Below are 19,686 nucleotides of genomic sequence, written 5' to 3'. Positions count from 1 at the left end.
TTCCCGGCAAAGCAGCGGTCACGTGGGGCTCGCGGCGCTTCCGCGAGCGGCGGCGCGAGCGGGGCCCCCCCCCTCTCCCCGCCCTTCCCGCGGCCCCCCCCGCCCCCGGGAACCCCCCCGGGACCCCCACGGGACCCCCCGGGACCGCCGCCATGGAGGACGGTGAGTGCCGAACCCCCCCCGGGGCTGTTTGGGGGTGGGGGGGATCCCCCGGTGCTATTCCGCCCCGAGTGACGTCGGGGGGGTCGCGGGGTGAGCGGAGGGTGAGGGCCCTTTAAGGGGGGCGTGTTTAAAGAGGGGGGGGCGTCTCCGTGCAGGGGTTGGGGGGTTTGGGGGGAGACCCCTCCCTTAAAGAGACGATCCCCCCCAAAGTGACCCGTTTTTACTGTGACAGCCCCTTAAAGAGACACCCCTGTTAATGCGACCCCTCCCCTTATGTGACCCGCCTTATTGTGATGGTCTCTTTAAGGACCGTCCCTCTCTTAAACCGACCCCCCCCCCATTAATGCGCCCCCATTGTCTCCCCCAGTGACCCCCCCGGATCTTCTGCCCTTCCTCCTGCAGGACTGGGGTGCTCAGGGTGAGTGGGGACACCCCGGGATGGGGGATCTGGGGGGTCCCCCGCGGGTCTGGGACCCCCCCCGGGGGTGGAAGGTGTGGAGGGGATGGGGGGGCGCTGACGGGACCCCCCCGTGCCACCCCAGAGGCGGGGGGGGCGGCGCCGTTCGTGGAGATCCTGGAGCAGCCGAAGCAGCGCGGGATGAGGTTCAGGTACAAGTGCGAGGGGAGATCGGCCGGGAGCATCCCCGGGGAGCACAGCACCGAGACCACCAAGACCCACCCCACCATCCGCGTGAGTGTCCCAGTATAAACCAGTATAGACCAGTGATCACCCGGGACCCTCCCTGAGCCCCCCCAGTGCCCCCATCCCCAGGGTGGGGTTCAGCACCCACCTCCCCCAGACCCATCCCAGCATCTCCATGATGCTCCCAGTCCAAACCAGTATAAACCAGTGGCGTCCCCGCAGGTGAACAACTACCGGGGCCCGGGCCGGGTGCGGGTGTCGCTGGTGACCAAGGACCCCCCTCACCGCCCCCACCCCCACGAGCTGGTGGGCAAGGACTGCAAGGACGGATTCTACGAGGCCGAGCTGTGCCCCGAGCGCAGCATCCACAGGTGGGACCCCCAAAACTGGGGGGGACAACCCCCCCCAAATGGGGACACCCTCCCAAAATCGGGGACACCCCCACAGGGCAGATGGGAGTACCCAGAACTGGGGAATCCCCCCCCCAAAAAGAGCAGGTGCGATCTCCCATAGTGTTTGGGATCTCCCTTTTGTGGAGATGGTATCTCCCAAAATATCGGGGAACCCCCTCCAGGGCAGATGGGATCATCCAAAAAAGCAGGGGGGGACTCCCAAAGTGTGGGACCCTCCCAGGACTCCTGGGAACCCCCAAAATTTGAGGTCCCTGTCCCGGAGTGTCTGGGGTGGGTCCTAAAATCCAGGTTGACCCATGACCCCCAAATTTTGGGGTCAGTTTCCAGAATCTGGGGATTCAGTGCGTGAAGAAGCGAGAGCTGGAGGCAGCCGTGGCCGAGCGGATCCGCACCAATAACAACCCCTTCAACGGTACTGGGAGCACTGGGAGGGACTGGGAGAGCACTGGGGGTGGTCCTGGGGCTGCTGGGAGTGTCACTGGTGCATACTGGGCTATACTGGTCTGTACTGGGCAGTGCCAGGGGAGCAGCACGGGGGTGCGTACGACCTTGGCGTGTCACTGGGGGGGGGGTCCTGAGGGGTCACTGCTTTATACTGGTTTATACTGGTTTATATGGATCCATGTTGGTTTATACTGGTTTGTACTGGTCTGTACTGGGCAGTGCCGCCGGAGCAGCGTGGGGGCGAGTACGACCTGGCCGCGGTCAGGCTCTGCTTCCAGGTGTGGGTGAGGGGCCCAGGGGGGCTGCGGCCCCTCCCCCCCGTCCTGTCCCAGCCCATCTACGACAACCGTGAGTGGGGACACCTGAGATACCTGGGTGACACCTGGGTGACCCCCTATGACCCCTTGGTGATACCTGTGTGACACCTCTGACCCCCAGTGTCCCCCCATATCATGACCCCTGTGTCCCCTCTAATGATCCCAGTGTCCCCATACCCCCCTGTCCCCCCTGTCCCCGCCGTCCCTCACTGTCCCCTCTGTCCCCAGGCGCCCCCAGCACGGCCGAGCTGCGGATCTGCCGCGTCAATCGCAACTCCGGGAGCTGCCGGGGCGGGGACGAGATCTTCCTGCTGTGTGACAAGGTCCAGAAAGGTGCGAGGCCGCCCCAAAATGGGGACACCCCAAAAACGGAGACCCCAAAACCTGGCACACCCCAAAACCGGGACATCCCAAACCTCAGCATCCCCCCAAACCCTTGGGTCCCTCGGGATTTCTGTCTCGCCCCATTCCATACATCCCGATCCCCGTATCCCCCATCCCCTGTATCTCAAACCCCACAACCCCAGTTCCCAAATCCCATTCCTCCAATCCCCCGTATCCTGTTATCTGTCCCCTCAGAGGACATCGAGGTGCGTTTCTGGGCCGAGGGCTGGGAGGCCAAGGGCTTGTTCGCGCAGGCCGACGTTCACCGCCAGGTCGCCATCGTGTTCCGCACGCCGCCCTTCCGGGACCCCGCCCTGCGCGCCCCGGTCACCGTGCGCATGGAGCTGCAGCGGCCCTCGGACCGCCAGCGCAGCGCCCCGGTGGACTTCCGCTACCTGCCCCACCAGGGTGGGCCTGGGGAGGGGCTACCGGGGGGCTACCAGCACTTAGAGGTTCCTTAATGGGGTTTTGGGGGTGATCCAGGACACTCCCGGGTCCGTGGAGGTGCAGCTCCCATTGATTTCTTGTTCCTGCCCCACCAGGGTGGGCCTGGGGAGGGGCTATGGGGGCTACCAGGGACTGTTGAGGGCCTACAGGCGCTTACAGGGTCCTTAGTGGGGTGTTGGGGGTGATCCAGTGTCACTCTGGGGTGCTCCCAGGTCCCGCTTTGGTTGGTTTTGGGTCCTTATTGTCATCCTGGGACACTGTGGGGTGTCCTGGCGTCACTGGGAGGTGACTGGGAGGGACTGGGACGGTCGCTGTGCGTCACTGGCCGGGAACTGGGGATAACTGGTTGTGACTGGGAGGTCACTGAGGGGTTCTCAGGGAGGTCACTGGGAGCTGACTGGGAGCTGACTGGTGTTCCTGGTGCTCCTGGTGCAGGGGACCTGCAGTGCATCGAGGAGAAGCGCAAGAGAACGCGGGAAACGTTCCGGTCCTTCGTGCAGCGCAGCCCCCTGCCCGGTGGGGACTGAGGGAAGGGGGCCCGGGGGGTTTGAGGGGTCCTGAGGGGGAAGTTGAGGGTCCCTGGGGGATCTGAGTGCATAGTGGGGTGCTTGAGGGGCTCTAGAGGGGGGATTTGGGAGGGTTTGGGGTCCCTGCAGGGGTTTAGAGGAGGAACTGGGGGTCCTGGGGGGGGCTATTGGGGTCCTTCGGGGGGGTTCTCTGAGAAGGTTTTGGGGTCCTGGAGGGGTCCAGAGGGGGAAATGGAGGTCCTGGGGGGGGCGATTTTGGGTTTTGGGGTCCTGGGGGGGTCCAGAGGGGATTTGGGGTCCCTAGGGAGGGTCCTTGACAGTGAGACCCCCCCGTTTTCTCCCCCCAGCTCCGGCGTCCAGCGAGGCGCGGCCCCCCCGGCGCATCGCGGTGCCCTCGAGACCCCCCCCGGCCCCCCAGAACCCCCCCAGTGTGGGTAAGAACTGGGGGAACTGGGAGGAACTGGGGTGGGGGCAGAGGGGGAATTTGGAGGGAGAATGGGGGAAAACAGGGGGGGGAAGTTGGGGAGGTAAATGGGGTTGGGGGCAAATTTTGGGGGGAACTGGGGGGAACTGGGGCGAGGGCAACGGGAGAATTTGGGGGAGAATGGGGGGGCGAGGCAAGGGGGGAAAATTGGGGGGAGAGAATTGAGGGGGGAAATTGCGGAGTGAATGGGGTTGGGGAGCAATTTGGGGAATTGGGGGGGGTCGAGCCCCTCCCTTACCCCTTCCCCTCCTCCCCAGCTCCTTCCTTCTCTTTTGGGGGGCCGGGGGGGCTCTTGGGGGGCCCACCCCCCCCCGAACCGGAGCCTTTGGCCGAGGCGCTGCTGCAGCTGCAATTTGAGGAGGGGTCCTCCCAAATGGGGGCTGGGGGGGCGAGCGCGGCCCCCACGTTGGATTTTGGGGCGTTCCTTGGGGACCCCCCCATCCCCCCCCTGGACGCCATCACCCCCTCCGATGTCCAGCGCCTGCTGGGCCCCCCCGAGACCCCCCAGAGCTTCGGGGACCCCCCCCCGGATTTCGGGGGGTCTGTTTCGGACCTGGGGGTGCCCCCCTCGGATTTCGGGGGCCCCCCCATGCTGATGTCGTACCCCGAGGCCATTGCCCGGCTGGTGCAGAGCCAGCCCCCGGGGGGACCCCCCGAAATGGGGCTGGGGGCTGAGCTGGGGGGGGGCCCCGAGCTGGGGGGGCTGGGGGGGCTGGGGGGGGGGTCCCGAGGATTCGCTGCCCTCGCTGGGGGACCTGGACTTCAGCACCTTCCTCAGCCAGTTCCCCTCGTCCTGACTGGGAGAGACTGGGAAGGACTCGGGGGGGGGGGGCACTGGGGGCTACTGGGAGGGTTTGGAAGGCACTGGGAGGCTTTTGGGCTTTACTGGGCGGTACTGGGAGGTTTCTGGGTTTTATTGGGACTTACTGGGAGGCTTCAAGGGGTTACTGGGAGTCACTGGGAGGCTTCTAGGGGTTACTGGTGGTCATTAAGAGGTTTGTAGGGGGTGCTGGGGCTTACTGGGAGTCACTGGGAGTTCTCTGCGGTTACTGGGACACAAGTGGGAGTCACTGGGAGTTTTGTACGGTTACTGGGAGCTATTGGGGGTAACTGGGACACAAGTGGGAGTCACTGGGAGTTCTGTATGGTTACTGGGAGCTACTGGGGGTTACTGGGACACGACTGGGAGCTACTGGGAGGACACCAAGTGCCTGCTGGGGGTCGCTAGAAGCCAGAAGGGGGTTACTGGGAGCTACTGGGAAAAGCACTGGGTGCCTTTTGGGGGGGTCCCTTCTCCGCCCCGACCCCCGGGGCACAGCAGCCCATGGGAGCCAATGGCCGCCCCTCCCCCAGCATTAACCCCGCCCCCATCAAAGTGCCTTTGGGGGAGGGGGAAGCCCTACCCCTCTCCCCCCAATAAATTGGGGTGACTGGGGGTCACCCCAATAAACGGTCCAAGGCCCGCCTGCGTTTGATTGACAGCTGGGGGCGTGGCTTGGGATCACAGGGGCGTGGTTTGGTTACAGGGGTGTGGTTTTAATTCAGGGGGCGTGGACTATTTTTCCCGGGGCGCGTCCAAGCCGGCTCTCTTACTCGGGGTGGCGCCATTTTACCGGAAGGGGCGGGGCCTCGTCCCGGAAGGGGCGGGGCGCGCCGGGGAGGCCGCGGCGGAGCCGAGCGGGGCCGGGGCCGGGCCGGGAGCGGCCGGAGCGGGGCCGGGAGCGGCGGGGCCGGGGCCGAGCGGGGCCAGGCGGGACCCTCCGGGATCCCCCGGGGCCCCCCGGGGCCAGCGAGGCGGCCATGCCGAGCAAGAAGAAGAAATACAACGCGCGCTTCCCGCCGGTACCGGCTGACGGGCACAGGGCGGGGTCGCCATGGCAACAGGGGGGGCGCGGGAAACGGGGGTTACCGAGGCAACGGGCAGGGCGGGGTCGCGTCACCATGGCAACGGGGGGATGAAGGTCTCGATGGTAACGGGGAGGGCGGGGCGGAGCTCGAGGGGTGGGCGGGGTTTGGGGGGACGGGGTCGCACCTGAGGGTGCAGGTGTGGCGGGGCGGCCTGGGGGGGCTCTATAGGTGAGGGGGTTCAGGTGAGGGCGGGGCTCAGGTGAGGGGGGTTGTTCAGGTGAGGGGGGGCTCAAGTGAGGGGGGTTCAGGTGAGGGTGGGTTCAGGTGAGGGGGGTTCAGGTGAGGGCAGGGCTCAGGTGAGGGTGGGTCTGTGGCAGGCGCGGATCAAGAAGATCATGCAGACGGACGAGGAGATCGGGAAGGTGGCGGCTGCCGTGCCTGTCATCATCTGTATCCTCTAGCACACCTGGGCACCCCTGGGACCCCACCCTGCACACCTGGGCACCCTTGGGACCCTGCCCTGCACACCTGGGTGTCTCACCTGTGTCCTTGGGGATGTCACGTGCATACCTGGGTTTCTCACCTGTGTCCCTGGGGGTGTCACTTGTGTCCCTGGGGGTGTCACTTGTGTACCTGGGCATCCTTAGCGTGCCAGCGCGGGCCCTGGAGCTGTTCCTGGAGTCGCTGCTGCGCAAGGCTTGTCACGTGACCCAGTCCCGCAACGCCAAGACCATGACAACGTCTCACCTGTGAGTGCTTCACCTGTCCCCACCTGTCCTCACCTGTGAGTGCCTCACCTGTCCTTACTCGTCCCCACCTGTCCTGACCTGTCCTCACGTGTCCCAACCTGTCCGTGCCTGTCCTGACTTGTCCTCACTTGTCTTTACCTGTCCTCACCTGTCCCCACCTGTACTCACCTCATTGGCACATCTGGGGCACCTCTGGGAGGTTCCTGACACACCTGAGGCACCTTCTGTGGCTGGGTGTGGCCTATCCCAGGTGAGGGTGGGCGTGGCCCGTCCCAGGTGTGCTGGGCAGGCTCTGACCCCCCCCCCCCCCCCCCCACAGGAAGCAGTGCATCGAGCTCGAGCAGCAGTTCGATTTCCTCAAGGACCTGGTGGCCGCCGTGCCCGACATGCAGGGGGACGGTGACGACCCCCACGGCGATGGGGAGAGGGGACCCCGCAGGTGAGAAACACCTGAGACACTTGGGGACACCTGAGGGCACACCTGGGAAACCTGGGGACACATTTGGATACCTGGAGGGATACTCTGAGATACTGAGGGGACTCCCCAGACACCTGAGTGAGGTCCTGGAGACACCCCTGGATTCCCTGGGGACACTCCTGGCATTTTGGGTGACACCTCGAGACGTTTGGGGGACACCTTTGGATCCCTGAGGAACCCCTTGGACACCTGAGGGAGGTTGTGGCACACCTGAGGGACACCTTGGGACACTCCTGGACACCTGGGGGGATCCTGGGGTACCTAGGGGACACCTGAGGGACCTTTCAGGTTCCTCTGGGACACACCTGGAGGACCCTGGCCATACCTTAGGTCCCTGCTGGGAGGGTCAGGAGGGATTTTGGGGTCCCTGAGGGGGGGATTTGGGGCGGTTTTGGGGTCAGTGGGTCTCTAATGGGGGGGGGGGGTCTCTTTCAGGGGTCGCCGCCCCGGCAGTGGCCGCAAGAACGGGGGTCCCGGGGCCAAGGGGACCCCGAAACAGTCGGGGACAGACTCGGAACAGGAGGTAGGGGAGGGTCCTGGGAGGGACTTTGGGGTCCCGGGGGCGACTTGGGGGTCCTAGGGGGGATTTGGGGGGTCCCAGGGTCAAGGGGAGCCCAAAACAAATCAGGGATTGATTTGGAACAGAAGTGGGGCGGGGGTCTCAGGGAGTTTGGGGTTTTTTGGGGGCCCTCTGCGGGGGTCTGGGGGAGTTTGGGGGATCCCACCTGAAGGGGAGGGGGCTGTACCTGGTTGTGGGGTCACGTCTATGGGGGGCAATTGGGGGGTCCGGGGGGGGGTTTGGTGTTTCTGGGTTCTCTCCGGGGGGTGTTTTGGGGATCCCCTGGGGATGGGGAGGGGTCTGGGGTCCCCTCATTGTCCCCCCTCGCCCACCCCCCAGGAGGACTCTGAGGACAGCGACAGCGACGGGGACGAGGAGACGCCGCAGCCCCCCCCGGCCCCGCCCCCACTCACCTTCGCCAGGTGGGTGCCCTCCCCACCTGAGTCACCTGGGGAGGGGGGGGTGAGTGGATGGGGGTGCACCCGCCCCGTCCCTGGGGGGCGTTTGGAGGATTTGGGGGGGATTTTTTCGGGGGTTTCCCCCCCCTCAGTGACGTCTTTTCCCGCAGCCCTGGGGTTCCCTTCGCCCCCCTGGGCCCCCCCAGCCTCCCGGGGGGGCTCCCCCCGGCCCCCGGCCCCCCCCGCGCCCGGGAGGAAGAAGAGGAGGATGAAGATTACGATTCCTAGCGACCCCTCCCCAAATCTTTGCCCATTTCTCCAGGATTTCCCCCCATTTTGGGGTCAGGGGCCACCTCCCAGTAGGGCCTTACTGGGAGCTGGGCCTGGCCCCAGTTTGGGGGTGCTGCGGGTTACTGGGAGAACTGGGATCCCCCTCCCTACCCCAGTGAATGAATTCTGTCAGTTTTGGGGGGGGCTCAGCCTGGGCTCTTGGGACCCCCCCCGGACACACCTGGGACCCCTTTTTTGGGGGTGGGAGGGGTCGGGGTTGGATTTTGGAGCTCTTTGGGGGCATTTGCTGAGTCGGGGGTTTTGTATCGGCTCAATAAAGTTCCTGTTTCCATATGGACCCCCCCAAAAGAACCCTGGGACCCCCAAAACCCTGACGCCCCCAAACCTGTGAATCCCCTCCCCAAATTCCTGGGACCCCTCCCCAATTCCCGTTTCCTTTCCCAACCGCCAGAGGGCGGCAGAGACCCCGTGGGACCCTATGGGGGCCTATAGGGGATTATTGGGGGGGGGGTCTGAGACGGTTTGGGGGGGGTATGGGGTCCTCAGGGGTTATAGGGTTTAATAGAGGGGTCGCGGGGGTCTCTAGAGGGTTTTGGGGGGTTTATGGGGATCCATAGGAGGTCTGTAGAGGAGTTACAGGCACTTGTGGGGGGTCACGGGGGTCTAGCATAGGGGATTTATTGGGGTCTGTAGGCACCAGTGGGGGGTTAGGGGGGTTATAGGGTCCTGCAGGGGCACCGAGGACTTAGAGATCTATAGGGGCCTGCTGGGGGGGCTGTAGGACCCTAAAAGGGGCGGTTAGAGGGGGGGTTAATGAGCTCCTATAGGGGCTCCCAGGACTTTATAGGAGCTTTAGAGAGATTTGCAGGCTCTGTTTGGGATTAGTAGGGGTCGGGGGGCATCTATAGGGGCTGTGTGGGGATATATAGGGGCTCTGGGGGATCTGTAGGGGCTCTCGGGGCATCTCCTGGGGTCTCTATAGGGACTCTTTGGGGTCCGAGAGGCGACACCAAAGCTGGAGGGGGAGTCCCTAAATTTGGGGAGGGGTTCTGGGGGTGCCGATCTATAGGGGTGTCTCCTATAGGGTGTCCCTGTCCCCGCGCGGGCGGGCGGGGGGACCCAGAGGCGTCCGGACCCCCCCGCGGCGCTGGAATTCGCCCCCTTCCCCCCCCCCCACCCCGGTTAATCCCGGTGGCACCAAAAGCGGCGCTTTTGGCCTCGTTGTGTAACGGGAGAGAGCGCGGGGACCGCGACGGGGACAGGGACCCGCGACAGGGACAGGGACCCGCGACAGGACAGGTGAGACTGGGACAGGGACCCGCGACAGGGACAGGGACCCGCGACAGGACAGGTGAGACAGGGACAGGGATCGTGAAGGGGACAGGGACAGGTGAGACAGGGACAGGGATCGTGAAGGGGACAGGGACAGCACCGGAGCACAGGTGGGGACACGGGGGGACCCCGGGACAGGGGGCAGGTGGGGTCTGGGGGAGCAAAGGTGAGGGGGAAACAACAGATGGGGACAGTGGGGGGACCTCGGGATGGAGACAGCACCAGGACAGGTGCGGGGGGACAGGTGGGGGACAACGAGGGGGACAGCAGGGGGTGATGGGATGGGGCAGGGACAACGAGGGGGGACACACAGGGACAGGTGAGGGCAGCAGAGATGAGTTGGGGACATTGTTGGGGGGTTGGGGACATTGTTTCAGGGAGGGGAGGGGAGGGGACATCGGACAGACTGGGGACATCATGGGGCACACTGGGATAAACTGGGGAACTTGAGGAGAACTTGAGGGACATGGGTTGGGTTGGGGACATTGAGGAGAATGGGGGGGACATCAGGGAGGGGTTGGGGACATCACAGAGGGGACCCTTCACCTTGGGGACACGGAGTCACAGCTGGCCGGATGTCCCCATCCCTGGGGAGCTGCGCCGAGGTGGAGCAGGGACAGGGACACGCTGGGAGGGGATGGGGACATAGGAGGGGTTGGGGACATGTGACGCAAGTGGTGACACGGTCCCCAGTGGCCCCACGTCCCCTGCCCCACCTCTGGGTCCCCATGTTCCCTGTCCCCCTGTCCCTGTCCCCATCTCAGTGCTCCCAGTGGTGTCCAAGTCCTGTCCCTTGTCCCCATGGGTGGCTGTGTCCCCTATGGTGGTGTCCCCCTGTCCCAGTGTCTCCATGTCCTGCTGTCCCCAAGCCCCAGTGTCCCTGTGTCTCATCAACTGTCCCCTCACTGGGGGTGGTGATGTCCCCATGGTTGGTGGTGTCCCCACGAGTGCTGCCGTCCCCATGGGTGACACTGTCCCCCTGCACAGCAGTGTCCCCAAGGCTGGCAGTGTCCCCAAGGCCAGCAGTGTCTCCGAGGCTGGTGGTGTCCCTGTGGCCAGCGGTGTCCCCAAGGCCGGCAGTGTCCCCGTTGCTAGCGGTGTCCCTGTTGCCAGCAGTGTCCCCGTGGTGTCCCCGCGATGCCGTTCGGGGCGGTGCTGGCGCAGGTGGGGGGCCTGGGCCGGTTCCAGGTGCTGCAGACGGCGCTGCTGGCGGTGCCCATCCTGCTCATGGCCAGCCACAACCTGCTGCAGAACTTCACTGCTGCTGTCCCCCCGCACCGCTGCCGTGTCCCCACTGTCCCCAGCGCCACCCCCGCCGGCCCCAGCGCCACCCCAGCACCATCCGAAGCCACTCCCGATGCCACCTCAGCGGCCCCTCGTGACGCCTTGAGAGGCTCCAACACCGTCCTGAGGTCTCTTGGTGCCACCCTGAGGTCCCCCAATGGCCCCGGTGCCACCCACGTCACACTCGACGGCACCCTGGGATCCCCTGATGGCACCTGGAGATCCTCCAATGACACCCTGGGGCCCACTGGTGCCACGCTGGGGTGGTCCAATGTTACCCTGGGGTCCCCCGATGTCACCCTGGGGTCCTGCCAGCGCTATGTGGCATCGCCCCCTGCCAACGTCACTGGTGGTGTCCGGGCCACCGAGCCCTGCCGGGACGGATGGGACTACGACCGCAGCGTCTACGTGTCCACCATTGTCACCGAGGTGGGGACGGGGACACGGGGACAGGGAGGGTGGGGAGGGGACCGAGGTGTTCGGGGGGGGACAACAACTCTATGGGGACAGGGGGAGGGAAGGGAATGGGGGTTTGGGGTGAGGTGGAAGGGTAGGAGGGATGGATGGATGATGGATGATGGAGAGGAAGAAAGAGGGACTGGCACTGAGAGATGTCCCCATGTCCCGGCAGTGGGACCTGGTCTGTGGCTACCGGCAGCTGCGGCAGATGGCCCAGTCCATCTACATGGCTGGGGTCCTGGTGGGTGCCCTGGTCCTGGGGGGCCTCTCAGACAGGTAAAGGCAGCAGAGACCCCCCCCCCCCGGTTCCTCAGTTTCTCTGTGGGGCTCTGGACAGCTCATCCCTGGTGGCTCCCAGTTGCTCCCAGTTGCTCCCAGTGGCTCCCAGTGGCTCCTGTTGCAGGTTTGGGCGCAAGGCCATGTTGATGTGGTCCTACCTGCAGCTGGGGGTGATGGGGACGTGCACGGCCTTCGCCCCCAACTACGCCTCGTACTGCGTGTTCCGCTTCGCCGGCGGGATGGCGCTGTCCGGCTTCGGCCTCAGCATCGCCTGCCTGGGTGAGGGGACAGGGGACAGCCCGCTGGGCCCGGGGGGACACGGCCTTGGCACGGAGAGGGACAACGCAATGGTCATGGATGTGGACATCCCAATGGCCACGGGTGGGGACATCCCAGTGTCCATGGATGAGGACACGTCTGACCGTGCTGGGGTGGCCACGCTGAATGGGAGGGTCCCAGAGCTGTGGGAAGACCCCAAGTGAGCCGTGTCCCCGTGTCCCTGGCAGTGGTGGAGTGGATCCCCACCCCGTACCGCGCCATCACCGTGGCCATCACCGGATTCGCCTACACCCTGGGCCAGATCATCCTGGCCGGGGTTGCCTACGCCGTCCCCCACTGGCGCTGGCTCCAGCTCTCCGTGTCCCTGCCCTTCTTCGTCTTCCTGCTCTACTCCTGGTAGGACTTTGGGTCCCTCGGGGTGGCCGTGGTGACTCGGGGGGTGCTGGCCGTGACTCAGTTTCCCCCCGGCTGGGGGCTCCGTGCAGGTGGCTGGCGGAGTCGGCGCGGTGGTTGGTGCTGTCGGGCAAGGCCGAGCGGGCCGTGAAGGTCCTGCAGCGCGTGGCCACCTTCAACAACCGCAAGGAGGAGGGCGAGAAGATCACGGTTGAGGTGCGGTGGCCCCATGGTGGGGGTGGGGAGGGGTGGGGGTGGTTTCTAGCCCCCCCCCCCCCCCAACCTCTCCCCTTTCCCAGATGTTGAAGTCCAACATGAAGGAGGAGTTGGCGGCTCTGAAATCCTCGTACACCGTCTCCGACCTGGTCCGGACCCCCGTGATCCGGCACATCTTCTTCTGCCTCTCCATCGTCTGGTGGGGCTGGGGGCGAGGGGGATGGAGAGAGGGAGGGGTGGAGGGATGGGAGGGTAGATGGACACATGGTTGGTCAGACTCACAAATGAAGGGAAGGATGGACACCTGGACACCCAACCAGTGACCCCACCCATCCATCAGCCTCCCAACTCCCTCCTTCCCCACCTGCCATCCCTGTCCCATCCTGTCCCTCAAGGATGTCACCTCAAGGTCCTCCCTCTCCCACCTTGCTCCAGGTTCTCCATCAGTTTCTCCTACTACGGCCTGGCCATGGACCTGCAGAACTTCGGGGTCAGCATTTACCTCATCCAGGTGATTTTCGGTGCCGTTGACTTCCCGGCCAAGGTGGTGGTGACCGTGTCCCTGAGCTACGTGGGCCGGCGGCTCTCGCTCGTGGTGGCCTTGTTCTTGGCAGGGCTGGTCATCGTGGCCAACATCTTTGTGCCCACAGGTGGGTGTGGAGGGGGAGGGGCTCTCCTTCACTCTGGCCACCAGTGTCCCCAGCTCGTCACATGTCATCCTCCGTGTTTCCATCGCTGCGTCTGACCACTCACCTCCCTATCCCTAAATCCTCCCTCCCTCCTCTCTTGTCCCCACCTGCCCGAGGTGTCCCCACATGGTGGTCAAGCCCTGGCGTCCCCATGTCCCCACACCCGGTGTCCCCATGTCCCCACACCCGGTGTCCCCATGTCCCCACACCCGGTGTCCCCGTGTCCCCGCAGAGCTGCAGACGGTGCGCACGGCGCTGGCCGTCATCGGCAAGGGCTGCCTCTCCGCCTCCTTCAACTGCGTCTTCCTCTACACCACCGAGCTCTACCCCACCCCCATCAGGTACGGCCCCGTCCCCACGTCCCCGCACTGGGGCAGGTCCCCGTCCCCCTTCCCCGGCAGCCCCTGACCCCCCGTGACCCTCCCGGCGCCGCAGGCAGACGGGGCTGGGCTTCGGCAGCACCATGGCGCGCGTGGGCGGCATCGTGGCGCCGCTGGTGAAGATGATGGATGAGTATTACCCCTTCCTGCCCCCCGCCGTCTACGGGGTGGCACCCGTGGTGGCGGCCGTGGCGGCCGCGTTCCTGCCCGAGACCCTCAACGCGCCCCTGCCCGACACCATCGAGGAGGTGGAGAACAGGTGGGTGGGCGGAGGGATGGGATGGGATGGGATGGGATGGGATGGGATGGGATGGGATGGGATGGGATGGGATGGGATGGGATGGGATGGGATGGGATGGGGTGGGTGTTGGAAAATGGATGGATGGTGGACAGTGATGGGCAATGGATGGATGAATGATGGATGATTGATGGGTGGTGGACAATGATGGACAATGGACAGTGGATGGATGGATGAGGGATGATGGATGGATGATGGACAATGATGGACAGTGGATGGTTGTGTGATGGGCAATAGATGGATGGTGGACAATGATGGACAACCCCAACCATGAAGAGGTTCAGGGTCAAGGGACCCCTGGCCTGTTCTTCCTCCTCCTCCTCCTCCTCCTCCTCCTCCTCCTCCTCCTCCTCCTCCTCCTCCTCCTCCTGCTCCTCCTGCTCCCTCCAGGCCCAAGCGGAAGCCGACAGGTGACCCCAAGGAGAAGATCGCGCTCCAGCCCCAGGACGGGCCCCCCCTGAAGGAAGCCTGAGGGACCCCGGAGGGGTCCCAGCCCCAACCACCAGCAGCCACCACCCCAGGGGTCCCCACAGCTCAAGGGGGGATGGGGAGACCTCGGTGGTGAATGGTGACCTCCCTTTGGGCCAGGGACATCCGGGCAGGAATAAAAGCTCTGCTGGGGACACGTCTCGGGGTCTTATCTGTGCCCCCCAGGTCACCTCCCATGGGACAATCCCAAAGAACTGTGTCCCCGAGGTCACTTCCAATAAGGGGACGACCAAGAACCCCTGTTTTTGGAGGTCATCTCCACAGGAGGACACCTCACAACCTTGTCCATCAATAAGGTGGCACCCAAGACCCCCATTTTTAAAGACACCTCACAACCTCGTCCAATAGGACGATGCCCTAGAACTGTCCCCGATGTCACCTCAAGTAAGGTGGCACCACACGTCACCTCCAACAAGATAATCCTCAATGACCCCAACCAACTCCTGTTCTGCTGGAGGCAAACCAAACCCCGGAGAAGGTGGGGGAGCACCAGGAGCTCTCGAATCCCACCCCACGTCCTCCCGTGCCCCTTCCCCGATTTCCGTCCCCCAAAGCCACCCCGGCCCTTGCTCCCATTGCTGATGTGTCCCTTGGCCCCATCAACCTCCCTGTGAAAAATTAATCCCCGGTGGGGAATGCACTGACCCAGACAGGGCCACCTCTGTCAGCACCTTTTGGTCCCCTTTTGACCACTGAAGTCACTAAAATTTAACCCAAAGGTGCCACCGAAGGCCAGACATTGGCCAGGAGATTTCCTTTCTCTGAGATGCCCAACCTGACGCCCACCCAACCTCCTGGATGGCCCCTCTCCAAAACTTGAGTTTCCCCTCAAAAAAGCAATGCTGTGAAATAATAATTAAAAGAAATCAGGTATTCCTTGTTTTCCTGCCCCATATTGCTCCAGTTTTGCCCCACTTTGAGAGACTTTTGCCCCTAAAACCCCTTTTTTTTTACTTCTGGGTGCCTTTGTGCTGCACTTTTGCCTTCTCCCGTTGGAAAACCACCAAAAACCCCCCGGAGACATCAAACATTAACCCAAGCCACCCATGGGTTGGGTTATATAGGAACCCACCCCCGGGTGCTGCCGGAGGGAAGACACCGCGTGGGGCCAGGGAGGCGTTTTTGGGGTGAAACCTCTGAAATCCGGGGGCTCTGCATGGCTGTGGGGCGTCACCCGGCCCCGGTGGTGGCACGATGGCTTTCGCCAGCCTCCTGGAGCACGTGGGGGGCATGGGACGCTTCCAGGTGCTGTCGGTGCTGCTGCTGTCGCTGCCCGTGCTGATGATGGCCAGCCACAACCTCCTGCAGAACTTCACCGCCGCCACCAGCGACCACCGGTGCCGCCTGCGCCCCGAGGCCAACGCCACCGGCCTCGACCCCGAGGCCCTGCTGAGGGTCTGGGTGCCCCGTGGGGAGCGGTGCCGGCGCTTTGTGACACCCCAGTGGTGGCTCTTGGAGGCCAACGGTTCGGCACCCAACGGCTCTGGGCTGCTGGAGACGGAGCCGTGCGGCGATGGTTGGAGCTACGACCGCAGCGTCTTCACCAGCACCATCATCACCGAGGTGGGACGGGGGTCCGGGGAGGTTTGGGGGGGGGGTCTGGTGGGATTTTCACACAATTCTGTGGGAGGGTCCCACCTGGAGGCACCGAGGGAGGGTCTGCTGCCAACGCAACGCTGACCTCACCCAGCTGGAGCATCTTCTCTGCTCAACACCAGGAGGGAAAGGGAGGGATGGGGAGTTGGTGGCCATCAACAAGGGGGTCGCAACGGGGTCACAAGGGGGTCACAGGACCCTTGGATGGACCTTCCAACCATGGGAAGGGTGGCCAAGCATTCCGTGCCACCTTTCCATTGGCCGTTCATCTACCTCACTGGTCACCATGGGGGCTTTGGGGGTTCGGGAGGCCAGAGGGGACCCTGATCTCTGTCCCACGCTGTGTCCTTGTCCCTTGGCAGTGGGACCTGGTGTGCAGCTCCCGGGGGCTGAAGCAGCTGGCGCAGTCGCTCTACATGGCCGGGGTCCTGGTGGGCGGCGTCTTCGGGGGGCTCTCGGACAGGTGAGGGGGGCCCTGCAGGCAGGAGGTGGCACCGGGGGGATTCTCTCACCCTCTCTGTCTCCTCTTCGCTCCCTCCTCATCCTCTCTCTCCTCCTTCTCCTCCTCTTTCTTTTCCTCACCTTCTTTTTCCTCCTTATCCCTTCCCTTCTCTTCCTCTTCCTTTTTCTCTTCCTCGTCCTCCACCCCCATTTCTTCCTCCTCACCCCCCGCTCCTCCTCCTCCTCCCTGGCCAGGTTCGGCCGCCGCTCGGTGCTCACCTGGTGCTACCTGCAGATGGCCGCCATGGGCACCTGCTCATCCTTCGCGCCCACCTTCACCGTGTACTGTCTGTTCCGCTTCCTGACGGGCATGGCCTTCTCAGGCATCGTCCTCAACAGCGTCTCCCTCTGTACGTGACCCCCTGGGGCCAGGACCTGTCCTGGGCACCCGCCTGGGTGGGCTCCGTGTCCCCCTGAACTGTGGGAACATCCCAGTGGTGTCCATGTCCTCAGGCACCATCCTGGTGGTGTCCATGTCCCCTGAACCTGTGGGTCCATGTCCCCCCAGAACCTGCCCTGGGCTCCACGTTCCCCTGGGATACCTGTGGGCACCACCCTGGTGGTCTCCCCGTCCCCTGGGGTCCCGGTGGGCACTCCCAGGGGTCCTCACGTGCCACGTCCTGCAGCGCTGGAGTGGATGCCGACACACATGCGGGCACTGGTGGGCACCTTCATGGGCTACTGCTACACAGCTGGGCAGTTCCTGCTGGCCGGCATCGCCTTCGCTGTCCCCGACTGGCGGCAGCTGCAGCTCGTGGTGTCCCTGCCCTTCTTCGGCTTCTTCCTCTACTCCTGGTGAGGAGGAGGAAGGGGGAGGGATGGAGAGAGGGAGGGATGATGGATGGATGATAGAGGATGGAGAATGGATGGATGATGGATGATGAATGGATGATGGATGGATGGAAGGGTGGTGGCATGGATGGAACGGGGGGGGGGTGTGCATGGACAGGTGGGCAGAAGGAAAGGTGAGAGCAGAACTGGATGAACAGAATGTCCAGGAATGGCTGGGTGGACACTGACAGGTCCAGTGATGGCTGGGTGGACAGCAGGGACACAGAGTGATGATGATGCTGGCCAGAGGGACGAGGGGACATTGCCGGTGGGATGGAGGTGGCACAGTGACAGTGCCGGGCTCCTGGCCCGTCCCCTCCCGTGCAGGTGGCTGACGGAGTCAGCGCGGTGGCTCGTCATGGTGGGGAGGTCCCACCAGGCCCTGCGGGAGCTCCAGAAGGTGGCCAGGATCAACGGGAAGAAGGAGGAAGGGGACAAGCTCGACATTGAAGTAAAAGGCTCTGGCCGGGTCCCCCAGGGTGTCCCTGGGGTGTTTTATGGGGGTCCCTTAAATGTCCACCCCATGGTCAGCTGTCCATCCATGGTCACTGGGATCCGCCATCCCTTACGCATCCTGTCCGTCCATCCATCACCTTCATCACCTCAGTGACGTCCATCATCTCCATCATCTCCATCTCCCCCATCCCCACCCATCCCACCCATCCCTTCCACCCATCCCTTCCACCCATCTGTGAATTCACCACCTCCATCCCACTATCCCCCTGTGACCACCCTTCCCCTCTTCCACCCATCCTGCCCAGTCACATGAGGGTCCCCAGTGCCCCACCCCCATCCCAGACCCCCCCTGTCCCTCCAGACCCTGAGGTCCCACATGGAAAAGGAGATGACGTCATCGAGGACTCGCCACACCGTGGTTGACCTGGTCCGGACGCCCGTCCTGCGCCGCATCTCCTTCTGCCTCTGCTTCGTGTGGTAGGGCTGGGGGTGCAGGACACCAGTGGGGGATTGTCCATCCCCCTGCACATCCCTGACCCCCCCGTGCCACCCCACACCTCCCCACAGGTGACATTTTCACCCCCTGTCCCCACTCCGGGCCCAGGTTCTCCACCAGCTTTGCCTACTACGGGCTGGCAATGGACCTGCAGAACTTTGAGTTCGACATTTACATCATCCAGCTGATCTTCGGCGCCGTGGACTTCCCGGCCAAGCTGATGTCCATCCTCACCATCACCTACGTGGGGCGCCGCTTCACCCAGGCCATCGCCCTCATCCTGGCCGGCCTGGCCATCCTGGCCAACATCTTGGTGCCGCAAGGTGAGGCCAGGGGTGGTGGTCCCCAAATCTCCAACCTCTCTGAGATGAGCCCAACCCATTGGTGGGACCCTCAGGTTGGGTCATTTTAACTTTTCCTGGGGGATTTGCCCCAAATCCTGGTGTTTGGGCTGCTCTCTTGTCAAGTAGCCCAAGTGGGGACACTGAGGTGACTCCCAGGTGTCACCTTGTCCCCACAGACCTGCGGACACTCCGGACAGCCCTGGCTGTCTTTGGCAAAGGTTGTTTGGCCGCGTCCTTCAACTGCGTCTTCCTCTACACCGGCGAGCTCTACCCCACCGTGATCCGGTAAGGAGGGGGCACGGCCAGGGCGGTCCCTCAGGTGCCCTCAGGTGCCCTCAGGTGCCCTCAGGTGCCCTCAGGACTTCGGGTGTCCCACAGGCAGACAGGCATGGGCTTGGCCAACACCATGTCGCGGCTGGGAAGCATCATGGCCCCCCTGGTGAAGATGGCGGGCGAGCTCTTCCCGGTGCTGCCCTTCATCATCTACGGCGCCGCGCCCGTGGTGTCGGGGCTGGTGGCCACGTTCCTGCCCGAGACACGGAACATGGCCCTGCCCGAGACCGTGGAGGAGGTGGAGGGAAGGTGGGGCTGGAGAGGATAAGGGGAGGGGAGGGGATGGATGGATGGGGAGGGACAGAGGTAGAGAAGGGTTGGCTGCAGGTGAGGGTGGAGAGAGGGAAGTGGGTTGGGATGGAGGGATGGAGGGATGGATGGATGATTGATGGATGGATGATGGATGGATGATGGATGATGGATGGATGATGGACAGATGGATGGAGCAGCACCATGAAACCCCCTGCCATTCCCTCCAACCCCTCCCTCACCCCTCCCTCCCTCCCTCCCCACCAGGTCACGATCCCAGAAGGACGAAGCCCAGCACCTCCAGGTCCCGCTCCGGCCCACCCAGCCCCATTAGTGCCACCCCCCAGGGCACCCCCAAAACTCTCAGCCCCCGTCGGATGAATGAGCAGGATTTGGGGGGTGGAGAGGGTTCAAGCCCCCCCCGAAGAGCAAAGGGACAACAGTGACCATGAGGGGACCCGGGTGCCCCTCCCTGCAGAGTGGGGGGGTGACGCTGGGGCTCCCTGAAATCGGGAACGGTCCGGCCGCGCTGGAATAAAAAACAATAAAAGCAAAACTCGTGTGAAACGCGGCCGGTGGGGGTGGGGTGGGGGTGGGGGTTGTTTTCCCACGGCCGCGGGGGGTCCCGCGCAGCCGGA

The 19,686-nt window shown here is 64.2% G+C and overlaps 4 protein-coding genes across 6 annotated transcripts; all 4 read left to right on the top strand.

Moving 5' to 3' along the window:
* Positions 1 to 10: 10 nt before the first annotated feature.
* RELA (RELA proto-oncogene, NF-kB subunit) lies at positions 11 to 4,753 on the top strand. The gene is given in 12 exon segments (XM_088155100.1): positions 11 to 162; positions 530 to 580; positions 705 to 853; positions 1,028 to 1,176; positions 1,539 to 1,630; positions 1,882 to 2,010; positions 2,208 to 2,312; positions 2,559 to 2,771; positions 3,246 to 3,326; positions 3,685 to 3,771; positions 4,079 to 4,541; positions 4,543 to 4,753. Coding segments are annotated over 12 exon segments (1,605 nt in total). The 5' UTR covers positions 11 to 152; the 3' UTR covers positions 4,619 to 4,753.
* A 697-nt stretch (positions 4,754 to 5,450) lies between these two features.
* DRAP1 (DR1 associated protein 1) lies at positions 5,451 to 8,481 on the top strand. 2 transcript variants are annotated; one of them, XM_014893034.2, is made up of 7 exons: positions 5,451 to 5,663; positions 6,047 to 6,119; positions 6,325 to 6,418; positions 6,738 to 6,857; positions 7,332 to 7,419; positions 7,795 to 7,877; positions 8,024 to 8,481. In XM_014893034.2, exons 1-7 carry the CDS (start codon positions 5,622 to 5,624, stop codon positions 8,139 to 8,141), a joined length of 618 nt encoding a protein of 205 aa, XP_014748520.2. In that variant the 5' UTR covers positions 5,451 to 5,621; the 3' UTR covers positions 8,142 to 8,481. The 2 variants fall into 2 exon arrangements, with proteins under 2 accessions (XP_014748520.2, XP_088011227.1); XM_088155101.1 differs by having other exon boundaries at positions 8,006 to 8,481.
* Positions 8,482 to 8,875: 394 nt separating this feature from the next.
* Positions 8,876 to 14,378, top strand: LOC106863551 (solute carrier family 22 member 6-A-like). 2 transcript variants are annotated; one of them, XM_088155095.1, is made up of 11 exons: positions 8,876 to 9,443; positions 10,464 to 11,189; positions 11,392 to 11,495; positions 11,623 to 11,777; positions 12,005 to 12,173; positions 12,263 to 12,386; positions 12,470 to 12,585; positions 12,822 to 13,036; positions 13,308 to 13,416; positions 13,511 to 13,714; positions 14,144 to 14,378. In XM_088155095.1, exons 2-11 carry the CDS (start codon positions 10,614 to 10,616, stop codon positions 14,223 to 14,225), a joined length of 1,854 nt encoding a protein of 617 aa, XP_088011221.1. In that variant the 5' UTR covers positions 8,876 to 9,443; positions 10,464 to 10,613; the 3' UTR covers positions 14,226 to 14,378. The 2 variants fall into 2 exon arrangements, with proteins under 2 accessions (XP_088011221.1, XP_088011220.1); XM_088155094.1 differs by having other exon boundaries at positions 8,876 to 9,495.
* A 156-nt stretch (positions 14,379 to 14,534) lies between these two features.
* Positions 14,535 to 19,594, top strand: LOC106863550 (solute carrier family 22 member 6-B-like). Its single transcript, XM_088155099.1, has 10 exons — positions 14,535 to 15,805; positions 16,201 to 16,301; positions 16,535 to 16,689; positions 16,966 to 17,134; positions 17,498 to 17,621; positions 17,988 to 18,103; positions 18,231 to 18,445; positions 18,643 to 18,751; positions 18,845 to 19,048; positions 19,316 to 19,594. The coding sequence occupies exons 1-10, from the start codon at positions 15,437 to 15,439 to the stop codon at positions 19,380 to 19,382; spliced, it is 1,629 nt and encodes a 542-aa protein (XP_088011225.1). The 5' UTR covers positions 14,535 to 15,436; the 3' UTR covers positions 19,383 to 19,594.
* The last annotated feature ends 92 nt before the right edge of the window (positions 19,595 to 19,686 follow it).

This window comes from Sturnus vulgaris, chromosome 34 (genome assembly GCF_052056855.1).
Source record: "Sturnus vulgaris isolate bStuVul1 chromosome 34, bStuVul1.hap1, whole genome shotgun sequence".
Taxonomy (NCBI): Eukaryota; Metazoa; Chordata; class Aves; order Passeriformes; family Sturnidae; genus Sturnus; species Sturnus vulgaris.
This window is presented reverse-complemented; position numbering and strand designations above follow the sequence as displayed.